General features: G+C 43.9%; 1 protein-coding gene across 4 annotated transcripts in view; it reads left to right on the top strand.

Annotated features, from left to right (window-relative positions):
* LOC126543158 (puratrophin-1-like) overlaps window positions 1-11,980 on the top strand; it is a 379,196-nt gene extending 367,216 nt beyond the window's left edge. For all 4 annotated transcript variants that reach the window (XM_072286218.1, XM_072286216.1, XM_072286212.1 and 1 more), the window contains 3 exons: window positions 705-920; window positions 7,995-8,196; window positions 10,399-11,980. In XM_072286218.1, the coding sequence (XP_072142319.1) occupies window positions 705-920; window positions 7,995-8,196; window positions 10,399-10,405 (425 nt within the window). In that variant the 3' untranslated portion in view covers window positions 10,406-11,980. The remainder of the gene's footprint in view (window positions 1-704; window positions 921-7,994; window positions 8,197-10,398) is intronic.
* The last annotated feature ends 338 nt before the right edge of the window (window positions 11,981-12,318 follow it).

Raw genomic sequence — 12,318 nt, 5'->3', positions numbered from 1 at the left:
CTCTCACCTGTGTTTTAACTGTGCTTTGGCAAGGCCAAATAAGACGCACCAAGCTTCTCAACGCCCTCGTTTGCCCGCGAGGAGTTCACGACTCAAAGGACTGCTCAGCAGCATTAAATTCGACAGTAGTGCTTTTTGTTTTATACACTCATGATGTGGCGTCACCTCCTGCCCATTGGCTGTGCTGTCATGTGCCCAACGACGCACGCACTAGGTACACATTGTCAACAAGAACAGTGGAGCTGCCTTGGCGTCGGGGGAGCGTGCTCGTCTCGCACCCCGGTGGCCCGGGTTCATTTCCCACCCAGACCGAAATTTACCTAATATTCTTTTCAATTTACTTTCTTTACAGGAATCTTCCTGATAAATTTGACGTCGATTCGAGTATTCTTTTATGTGGTTTTACTCTTCGCCGTCGGCCATTTTTGGTACCATCATTCGGTCACACAGCAGATTACAACGCTGTATTTTCGCGTAATGGGACATGTAACGCTTTCACATTAAAAAAAAGGGAGTATACATTCCAAAAAAAGTTTAATTGGTAGACAACGCTTGTCCCATTCCCATTTGTCTGCATTGATATTGCATGCCGAATGAAATGGAAACAGTTTCCCTGTGGTGTACCCCCTTTTCACTTATTTTTGACTTATTGTGTTGGCCACAATGTGGTGCGCTAAATGTGCCTGGCTCTTTTGCTTGTGCAGCTGCACCTCGGCTGCGCAGTCCTCTGGGTCTCCTGGAGTTAGGCCGGGAAGGCGGAGCCAGCAAGCGGCCTCATTCCATCATCTCTGTGAGCTCTTCGTCCTCATCATCATCAAGCCAAGGCTCTCTCCACTGTGCCCTCAACCTGGGTTTTGAGGCTGGTGATAGCCCTCGACCTCTACAGCGATCATTGACCCATCAGTCTCACTGCTCTACAGGTAAGACATGGTTGTTATAGGAAAATATTGTTTTCAGGTTGGTGAGGTGACGTAACACAGTCATGTCTGGATTAATTCAAAACTAGATTATGCCAAGCAAGCAAGTGCATTTGATCAATAATAAAATGAAATTGACTGAAAAATGTCTTTATTTAGCGAGTCAGTTATCAAGGCTCATTTTGTGAATGGCCAAATCTGTTGAAACAGCTTTTGCTTCCAACATGGCACATGCCTTGTGTGGATTTCCCCATGGAGGTAGGAAAGAACAAGGCGGGAGCATCATGGAATAAAATTAATCCAAAAATGTTGGCCTGATGCGTGACCACGTCATGGTAAGTTTTCGTATGATCCACCACTGCGCTAGCTGTGCCCTGCTCACGCTCATTCGAAAAGACAACAGCTGTGACAGCACTTCGTGGTTGCTGCATTCACATTTTCCATCGAAGATGTAATGCCTACCGAGAAGCAAGCACACTGGACAGGGTTCGCCGAGCGCAGGGCCTTGTGTTGGACCGGCTTTTTTAGAGAGAAAAAGCGAAAGAAATGGCTTCACGAAGAGGTAGCTTGTGAAGGCTGGCTCCACCATGTAATTCTCCCTCCTAGTTTATTTCCTGCCTCCATAGATTTCACTCATGGCAGCCTTGCATAAATTTCTCAAGAAAAAAAAAATTTGAATATATGCCAGCCAGTGTGGCATGTGTGGGCCTGTGTCCATAGCCAATGGACACTTTTGTTGATACTGTCGTAATGTTCACCTAACAGCCAATCAGCATCTGTTCTGGTAAAGTAAGTTCCTTTCAAAGAGAGAGAAGAAGGAAACTTTCATTTCAAATGTCTTTTTAGTGGCTAAATTTCTCTACAGCGGAAATTTAGGCTATTTGGCAATGATAATCTCACACAAGGGATAATACAATCAGTTCTCTTTGTATGTGTCATGTATGTTATATCCCTCATTTTAAAAGGCCCCTCGCCAGACCACATTGAAAATTTTGGTTATGCAGGTGAACTCCTCAGTAACGAAAGCCCTCAAGAACGAAATTCTCGCGGCAGTGAAGAAATCCGGTCGCTCCGGCGAACGCCCTTAGAGTTCAATGCATTTGCACCCTCTCAACAGCAAAGAGTTTTTAAGAAGCAGTTCTGCATTAATGGAAGTTTGAGGTAGTGATCTGTAACATTTGTTAGGCACATGAGCCAGTTGGGAATCCAGAAGTATGAAAATTGCAGTAGCACACTAATGACTCATCTGACAAGTCGGGCACATAAGTTTCTCGGTGCGGCCATTGCTGTTTACATTCAGTTGGATGATGATTATGATGATGATGATAGCAGTGTGTGTGGTTTTTTTTTTTTTTTTTTCCTTTTTTTCCCCACTGAGAATGATGTTTTGCTAGCCCATCTGTTGGTCACTACGTGGGTGCGTAACGTTTCATGTGACGACACCGCTGGCCGCCCACTGCCACGCTATCTTGCCGTTCGCCTTGTGCATGCTGAGTTTGCCTGCTCCTTGCTTACGGCCTTGTTTTGTTTGGCATGTCGCCAAGATGCTGCCTCTCAATAGGGTAAGTTTTTGATGCTTCAGGAGAAGTCCGTGATCACTGCCGAAGCTGCAAAAGGCAGAAAGAAGTCTGATATTGTGGAGGAGTTCAGTATCTCGTGCAGCTCACTTTCTACAATTCTGAAATCCAAGAACAGCATCATGGTGCCACTTCAGAATGGCACCCACACCTAGCACGGGACGGTGGCAGTGCCGACCTACGAAGACGTCGACAAAGCTGTCTTCCAGTGGTTCCTCGACAAGAAAGAGAACAAGGTGCCTTTGTCTGGAAGCCTTCTATAGCAGAAGGCTATTGACTTAGCATGCATTTTGGGGCACAACAACTTTAAGGCGAGTGCCAGATGTCTAAGCCGATTCAAAGCGCAGCACTGCATAGTCGCCAAGGTGTTGTCAGGGGAGTCGGCAAACGTCGACGCTGAAGCAGCAGCACCCCGGATGCAGGAAAGTTTCGAAAACATACTGGACCAATACGGAGCCCTCTGAAATTTATAATGCGGATGAAACTGGGTTTTTCTGCTGAATGTAGTGGTGACAAAAATGTCATGGTGGCAAGCTAAGCAAAAAGCGGGTGACTATTCTTTTGTGCTCTAATATGGATGACTCCGACAACGTCGCCTCATCGTGATCGGCCGGAGCAAGAAGCCACAGTGCTTTAAAGGTAACCAAAGGCTGCCGGTCAAATTTATTGCCAACTAGAAAGCTTGGATGATGCGCTCGACATTCTCCAGCTCGCTGGAAGCCTTTGATGTGGATATGAGGAAGCAGAGCAGATCCGTCAGCCTTTTTTTTAGATAACTGCAGTGCTCACCATACCGAAGACGTCCTGACGAGTGTCCACTTGATCTTTTCCCCCCCGAACTGCACAACTGTTATCAAACCTGTGGACCAAGGGGTTATTAAAAGCATCAAGTCAGCATACCAGAGGAGACTCATCCGGTGGATCAAAATGAAGCAACACACAGAAATTGATCTTTTCATTGCGCTGGAGATGTTTGCCAGGATGTGGCCTGTTACTTCAGCCGACCTTGTCCAGAACTGCTTCAGGCACACCGGTTTCGCGGCTGGTTCCCATAGCTTGCCAGAGCCAGGATCGAGCGTTTCTTCTGGCGGTGACAATCTGCTGCGAGTAACTCAAGCATTGGACGCGTTTTGCTTTGTGGATTGAACGGTGCCAGACGCTGTCGAACTGGATGACTTTTTGTGTGCGGATGCTGACTTGATTGTGCGCACGGAGTTCCGCGGCGACGATATTATCGACAGTGTGCGCAAAGTACATGAGGAAAGTGACGACAAGGATGGCGAAAAGCAAACATAAGAAAGGCTATCGAGCTTGCATAATGTGCTTGATGCTTTGGACGTTATCCCAACTTTCCTAGGCATCCACAATGACAACAAAGCTATGCATAGCTTATCAAGCTGCAAGGCCCAAGTCGTGAAGCTCCTGCACAACAAGGTGAAGCAGAGCAAAACAAGCAACTTTTTTCATCAAATTTTGGTTCTTGAAAGTAATAGGCATGCTTATTTGTCAGTTTTTGCGACAGCGAAATTCTCGTCAGAACGAAATAAATTTCTTACCCCGGCGGCGTCATTATTGCGGGGTTCGACTGTACGCTGGAAGTTGTTACATGCCCTCTAGGGAGTGTTCTGCTGCAATAATTTTTCGAATTAGTTCGTTAATAACTGAGATAGAAATATTTCAGTGCCACGAACCCATGATTTCAGAAGGCGAGCGTCACAACAAACACAGACACTCTCTCCAGTTGCCCCCGTCAAGCCTCTGCTAGCGAAATTCCTTCCCTGCGTTCTTCCATACTGGTGCTTGAGGATTGCGCGGCGCATACGTCACGGGCCCTGTTTTTTTTTTCTCTCGCCTTCTTGCTATGCGGTGCACTTCCACTGAAGCTCTCGCACTCGAGCTGTTGCATTTGTCTTGTTTCACGCAGCGCAAGATTTTGAGTGCTGTGCACAAGAACACCTGACTAGCGGTATAATTCAGCGCTACAAGAACACTGAGGCAGAGGCAGGCGGATCACAAAGCATGATTGCGCGCTGGAACATGGCAGAAAGTCACATAGTTTCGCTGTTTGAGAAGCAGACAAAATGGTACATTTCTCTTGTTATAATACGAAGTAAAATTAAAACATGCTGACGTTTGGTTTGTAGGTTTCATTATTGGAGCTCAGCTCTTAGGCGCCTGTTCCCGCGGCAAGTGTCGGCATGGGCAGGAGCGGCGATGGTATAACCGAGTGAACGAGCACAGCGAAAGATGAAAGCAAATGCGAAGCGCAGTGTGGGGATGAAAGATGCGAGGAGGAAAGCGGAGAGGAGAGTGCAGCGGAATCATGTGGCGGAAAGCAGAGGAAGGTGCCGTATTTACTTGCATAATGATTGCACTCGCGTAATGATCGCACCCCTGAATTTTGTCGTCAAAATATGATTTTTTTTTCTTTCCCGTGTAATGATCGCAACCTGAACTTGCCGCAGCGATATGTCGTGTGCCAAGTCTAGCTAATGATGATCACGCTTACCATCTGTCAAATGCCGTCGAATGCTACGCGAACGGCTCTTCAAGACATACCAAGTGGTCTGCATGCACCAAACATTCTTAAGCAGATGCCCCATTTTATTCCTTTCATTACTTTCCACGTTTCTCTGAAAAAAAAAAAAAGCTGCAACCAAATGTGCCTTGGTTTTATTATTTGTAGGCTGTATAATGGTTGCGGTCATCAACAACAACAACCAAAAAGGCGCCTTTTGATTCTTCTCGTCTGCACTCGTGGGCACACAACAAATCGCGAGCGGCAACAATAGTAGCCACGTTTGCATTGATACATTAGAAGTGTACCCTATTCATATGCCGACGCTTGTAATGCAGCTAAGATATTCACCCACCCTTAGAGGAAACGTGCCGTATTAGGATAGTAGTGAAGACAAATACCGCAGTTTCCGCAGCATACCCGCCATGTGTTTCTATGTCACTGGCAGCTAAGCACGCCCAGCTCTGTTTCTGTCCCCACAAAGTGGACGTGGCTGCGTTAGTGCCACAGATTAACCAATGTTAACAATATTATTCATTACTGATATGGAAGAAACTGTTTCAATGCGTGTAATGTACTCACAAAAAGAAAAAAAATTGCGTTTGGTACGTTTGGCTAGCTCCGCCAGCCGCCATTTTTGTTTTGGTGTACCGCACTGTTACAGCGGCAGCCGCCTGTTTGTTGACCTGTTGTCATCCCACAGCAAATGCCAAATAAAAAAAAAAATTTCTTTTCGCAGGAAATTTAACCTGCATAATGATTCACCCCTGAATTTACGGCAATTTTATTGACAAAAGAGTTTGATCATTATGCGACTAGATACGGTATGATGAAAGCGTGAGAAGCATAGTATGGCGACAATGGCTACGAGATGATGCTAGAGTGTCTCGCATCGTCTGGGAGGTCTGTCGGCGGCAACTGCAAATCGTGCCCACGTGTCACCCACGTGCTGGCTCTCGCAATCTCCAGATTAGCAAGGCCCATCATGCCACACTTTGCTCTGTTTGCAACATGCCACATGAGTCAAATTGTCCGCGCCAGCCAATATATCGCGAAATGAAAGCACGTATAGAGCTAAGCTCAAATTTTGCATTGGGGAGTATCGTAATTGACGGTGAAGTTTTTTTCTAAACTTTAATTCATCTATTGAAGCAACAGATGAAAGAAATAACTGATGCTGCCTTGAATAATTCTCAAAGTCACGTGTCACTGTGAGTGATGTCACAGCACTCCCATGTATGTAGGCGCACTTGCATGATATATGTCGACTCTATGGCTGGAAGTGCGGCATTCGCGAGGAGAAGGGTAAACAATGTTTGGTTAGAAATTTATCATATTTACTCAAATCTAACATGCACTTTTTTCCCCAATATGACAGGTCCGAAAATTGCGTGTGCATAAAAATCGAGTACGACACTAAATCTGCATTGCCATATCGCCATCGGCATTTCAGAATGACCCCCTCGTACGTGCTTCAAGCCATCTTCGAGCGTAGCTGCCATAGCTTCCTCCATATGCTGGTCTTCATGTTTCCTGCGTTTGCTCTATCAGCATGGAAGTGCCAACTGCAAAGACAGTCTTGTTCATCATGATGCCACAATTAAAGGGAGAGTGATCACGTGTGCGGAGACGGGACGGAAATCTGGCCGCATCATGGGCATTCGGAGTTCCCACTCCTTGCATGCTGGACTGGCACAAACAGAAGAAGCGTTCCACTCCGACAGTAGCTGCGTATGGCGAGGCCGCACGCGGCCCCCATTTTGAAAGTGATCTGCGATGGAGACAGAGTTTATGCTATGGTTTATACGTCTAGGTGCGCCGGCGTGTGTTCTCATCGCTTAGTTCATGTTGAAGCGAGAGGCAGCACGAAGGTCAATTCGCTTGCTCTTGCTACAGCAATTCCTCACTCCAGCGTTTTGGTAGTGAGTTTCCACAGTCATCGAGTGAAACGTGTTCGTGTTTGTGCGCGCATGACACCATGCTTCTTAATTTAGTTAGTAAGTGAATGTTTACAAGATTATACGGCCGATAAAAGTACTATCCTTACTTCATATAGCTGTCTGCCAATTCGCTATTGCAATTGATGTTTCGTCTTTCGGGTAAAACTGCGACTTTTTTTATTCTTTGCAACTTTAGTGCATTGGGAGTAAACTTTGTTTTTCCAAATGAAAGTTGTATTTCTGTATGAAATAATGAGGTGCGCGGTACCGTAAAGGACTTTATTTTTTTAGGTCACGGCAAACGTGCACATTACAATAGAGGGTGTGTTTGGGTCACGGAAAACGAGTGTGCGTTACAATCAAGGGTGCGTTATAATCGAGTAAATATGATAAGCTCTTTCCATGACGTGAAGGGATGTAATACTTAGCAGACATGATCGTTAGCACTCATTGCATGCACTGTGCTTGTCCGCTCAAAATGGCCAGACCTGGTGAGGGGCCTTTTATGCACTGTTGTTAGAAGACAAATTCTATTAAACTTTTATATCTAATTATATGCTATATGAAACTCACGGGCCTTTTTTTGCGAGTTTGATATAAATGGGCTTGGCTGCAATAGTTCTACAATTTGTCAAGTAACAAACATTGATATTTGTGTGCAATTCTAAACTTTTGGGAAACACTGCTTAGTGAAACTCGCCATAAGAGTAATTTTCCTCCTAATTATCTATTTCTAAGTTCCTTTTCTGCATTGTTGACAAAAAGTTCTTAAACAAGTAGAAATGGCGCATATATTGTAAATCTTTCTGTAGCAAAGTGTGTTCATTATTTGGTGACGCTGTTTTTGACTAAAGTTCAAGTTTGACGGGACCATTCTATGTGTATGAATTGCCCAGGTCTTTAGGTTAACTAGGGCTGAATTGATAAGGCTTCAATGCAGTATCGACGGGCTTGTGTGAGGCATCCAGAGGAGCACCTGTTCTTTGCTTAACTGCCAAAAAAGAGTGGCTGAAGCGAACTTTGTGCTGCTCTTGCTTTGCAGAGAGTGGTTTCTGCACAGATGCCAGCACCGCTGGGGACTGCAGTGCAGATGCATCATTGCTGATGACGCGAAGGCACCGTAAAGCAGAACGCAGTGATTCATTGCTGTCCAACGATTCTCTTGCCACACATTCAGAAGAAGGATCCCACTGTGGAGAAGAGGTCGCCTCCTCACTGCACACCCAGGGCTTCTCACTGCATGAGTAAGAAATTATTATTACCATTGTTTTGCACCGTTTAGCTGTATAGTTTAACCTAGATTTAGCGAAAGCTATGACATAATGAACATATTAAATTTCCTGATCTTATTTCCATTGAAAACCATGTACTTTTTCCCACTGTCGTTGTATCGTAAAAATCCGCATCAGTTTTCTTTTTCTAAATTTGACATGCATAATTTCTGTTGCATGTTATAGTCTGGTATTAAAACTTTCCAAATTATGTCATGGACCTCAGGATTTCAGTCTTGAAGTGTGGTGCAAAGCAGCAGGCACCTATAGCCATTGTCATCAGGTGCTACAACGGAAGTGGATATCCACATATATGTCTGTACCTGCTGTGTCAAAACATTTGCCAAAGCCTGCATACCATTACCACCCCAGTGATCACGCTGACCATCATCCAATTTCAGCATTGTCAAGCTGCTCAATGTTAGCTCCACAGAGGCAGCAAGCATAGAGTGATTTAGAGGGCCGAAACTACCACGGCACAACAGTGCTTCTGGGGCTGGCAACAGGAAAAGAAGTTATTTTCATGTGCAGCGAGAAGAGACGACCACAAAGTGGCCTTCTAGGTCAGCAAAAAAGATACACCTTTTTGTGTGCTGGGAACAGACGGAAGTTCATGAAGTCTCTATGGTCCCAAGAAAGCACCTTCCCAAAAATTGAGGAAGACTTTGCAGCCTGCGCCTGATTTTAAGAGGCCCCTCACCAGGCCACATAGCAAATTTCGGTTATACGCTTTAACTTGTAATGTGCCATCTAGGGAGAGTTCTGCCGCAATAATTATTTAAATTGGTTAATTAAATAATAGCCGAGATAGAAACATTTCAGTGCCGCGAAACCATGATTTCAGGAGGCGAGTGCCATTGCAAAGAGAGACACTCTCTCCACTTTCCCCCCCCCCCCCCCCGTCTAGCCTCCGCAAGTAAAATTCCTTCCCTTCATTTCTCACATACTGACGCATACATCATGAGCCCCGCTTTCATTTTTTTTTTTCCTTACTTTTTTTCCTGCGCAGCACACTTTCGCTGATGCCATCGCACACGAGCTGTTGTGTTTGTCTCATTTCGTGCAGTGCACGAGAACACCTGACTAGCCGTACGAGTCAGTGCTACGCAAATACTGAGGCAGACATAAGTGGATCACAGAGCATGATCGCGTGCTGGAAAGAAAAGGACATAATTTCATTGTCTGCGCGTGTGACTGCACGACGTGGGAACAAGTAGACGAAATGAAAGTACATCTCTCTTGCTGCAGTGCGAAGTAAAACAAAAATGCACGGGCATTCGGTTTGTGTGTTTTATTATTTCTCTAAACTCTAATTTGTCTATTGAAGCAACAGATTACACAAATAACAGATGTTGCCTTGAATAATTCTTGAAGTAACATGTGACTATGAGTAACATCACAACACTGCGATGTACGTAGGAGCACTTGTGCGATATATGTTATATTGTGGCTGGGAGCGTGACGCCCATGAGAAGTACAAACTGTGTTCGGTTTGGAGTTCCAGCTCTTTCTACGACGTGTAGTGATGTAATAGTTAGCAGACACAATCGTTAACGTGCATTGTATGTACGGCACTTGTGAGCTCAGAATGGCCAGACCTGGTGAAGGGCCCTTTAAAGCAGCAATTCTCTCTGCATCTTGCCATGCATACATGTCATCCTACGACAGCAAAATGCGATAGAGAACGCTATTCAGAAAGACTAGTGTTTGTAATGATATAGAAATTACATCCTGTAAGTGGACACTGGCTGGAATTTGCATGACATCATGTGTCTAACAATGCTATATTTTTAAAAATTAATATTAGTAAGTGAAATGTAGTGTTTTCACTGGTTTATACAGCAGAAATTTACAGTGCCTGAGTTTAACTTCTAATATTATTGGAATTGTATCAGAATTTGATGGTATTGTTCAGAACATTCTGGTTCTTCAGAGTGTAGCAAACATGTATATTCACTTTTAATTCTTTTTCTTTGCTTTTTGCGACAGCCGGTGCTTAGGAAAGGGCAGCCAAGGGGCTCTAAAAATGTCCTTCATCTTGAACATAGATTGTGGCCTGCCTCATTTTCTAAAGTTTGTGTGCTGATAAATTTAATCCATAATGTTCCTGAATTGAAAGGAAATTTATTGGAATGTGTGCCATGACTTATTCTGTCCTTATTTGTCTTCTTGCAGCACTTGACTACTGCAACAGCGACAGCAAGAGGAGCAATTTTGAAAATGCTGAATTGCAGACCACACGATGATGCTTGTGTCTTTATTATTTTATTTTTGTCAAGTAACTTATTTCAACTGTAAAATGGGGCAAGCAATCGTGTGAAAAAATCAAAAGAATGAAATATGGTGGAGTAGAGCACCACTGTAACAACCAGCAAACCTCAGGGTCCTTCTTGTCTTGTATTACTACTACCATTATTCGTGTTGAGTATTTTTTATCACTTAGTGAGGGTTCACGTTTTTTTTTTTCATTTTTTTTTCCTTAGTCCAATTTCATGCTGCCACGTCACCTGAACAGGAAGACATGAGCTTACATTGTACAATGTGCCATAGGAGTTGTGAAACTGGGTCTTCCTCCTCCTTAGCCCTCACACTCTGTAAAATTTACCTGAGATGTCACAAAAGCCCCCCCCTGACAGGAGCAGGTGCAAAATTTTCAGTTGTGTGCCGCACTGTAAATTCTTTGGAAATGGGGGCAGTGGCCGATGCTGGCCAATGCTTGATGCCGGTGTGTGTGCTCTCTGGATTGAGCAGGCCTTCCAACAAGCTGTCCGCTACGGGGGTTGTCTTGAAAGATTGCGCCAGCGCTATCAACTGGGTGACCTGAGTGTGGAAATGAGAGTTGTCTTTTATTCCTCTTTATTTCTTCCCTTCTGGTTTCATTTTGCTTTGTCTTTTTTTTTAATCTACTTGGCACCATTTTCTTCATCTGCATTTCATGGCAACATTGTCTGTGGTTTCCCTGCTGTTTGCACAAGTTTGCCTATATTCAAGACTGCCAGGAAAAGGAAAGAAAAAAAGAATGCTGTGGAACAAATTGAATTGGGCTTGTTTGTTTTCTCAGTTCTGTTCAATGCTCAGTTGTTTCTGGAAGTTTCCCTCTTCCTGTGTGTTCCTTTTTTCCCATTTCCCTTGCCTAGTGCTCCTTATGGAAGCACCTGTGTGTGTGTGTTACGTGTGCATGTGTGTGCATGCAAGTTGAGTGTGCGACATGTGACATGCTGTTGCATTCAAGGGTGAATGTACTAGCATGGTTACAACGATACCTCTTATATTCCTATTATTATGTTTATTATTGTGGTTGCTTAGTTAAGCCTGATATTATTACAGCTGTCATGTTATTTAATTGCATAGAGGAGCAGTGCAGTTAGTTGGGAGTGTGCTAATCTTGTGAGATATCCTTAGAATGTTCCACTGTTTCAGATCTATCAAGTGATAAGCATGCTGAGAATTGTAAAATAGGGGATACTTCTAGCAGTAGAAAAACACTTATATTAGGAGCAGGCTGAAAAACTGCTGCTTCAAGCATTTGCTGTTCCCTCAGACTTGTACATAATTTGATTGTAAATGTCACAAATTCCAAATTTTCTTAATTGTTTCTTCTGGTCACTTATTCACTTGTGCCATTTTTGATTTAACTCTGTTATGAGCCTTACTGGACCTGTGTTGTGATGCCGTGTTTTCTTTTGTAAATCTTAACACAGTCGTTCTGTGTACCTATTTCCGGTTTGTATAAAATAAATGTTTTGCCTAATACTTAGTGCGTTGTGTTGCCGTGTGTCATTTTGTCGAAAGATTATACACACAGACTTTTAGTACACTCAATTTAACTGGCTGCGGAAAAGATAAAAGATGCGTACCCAACTTGACCCTCTATTGATGGCACATATAAGTACCTCAAACAAATATTTACTTCCTATCTAAATACGCAAAATGCATAGAGAATACGCATAACAAAAAAAAAGAAGAAATTGCGGGAATCTTTTGCCAGAAAAGTGGAAGTGAACTTCACCCCAAGTCACCTGTAGCTTCGTTTCGAATTTGTGCAGGCAACGCTAGTCATGTGAACCATAGGTGCTCATTTCATTTGCTTTGACA

The sequence above is a fragment of the Dermacentor andersoni genome, chromosome 1 (genome assembly GCF_023375885.2).
Source record: "Dermacentor andersoni chromosome 1, qqDerAnde1_hic_scaffold, whole genome shotgun sequence".
Lineage (NCBI taxonomy): Eukaryota > Metazoa > Arthropoda > Arachnida > Ixodida > Ixodidae > Dermacentor > Dermacentor andersoni.
The sequence above is the reverse complement of the archived record's forward strand: the minus strand, read 5'-3'. Positions and strand labels throughout refer to the sequence as shown.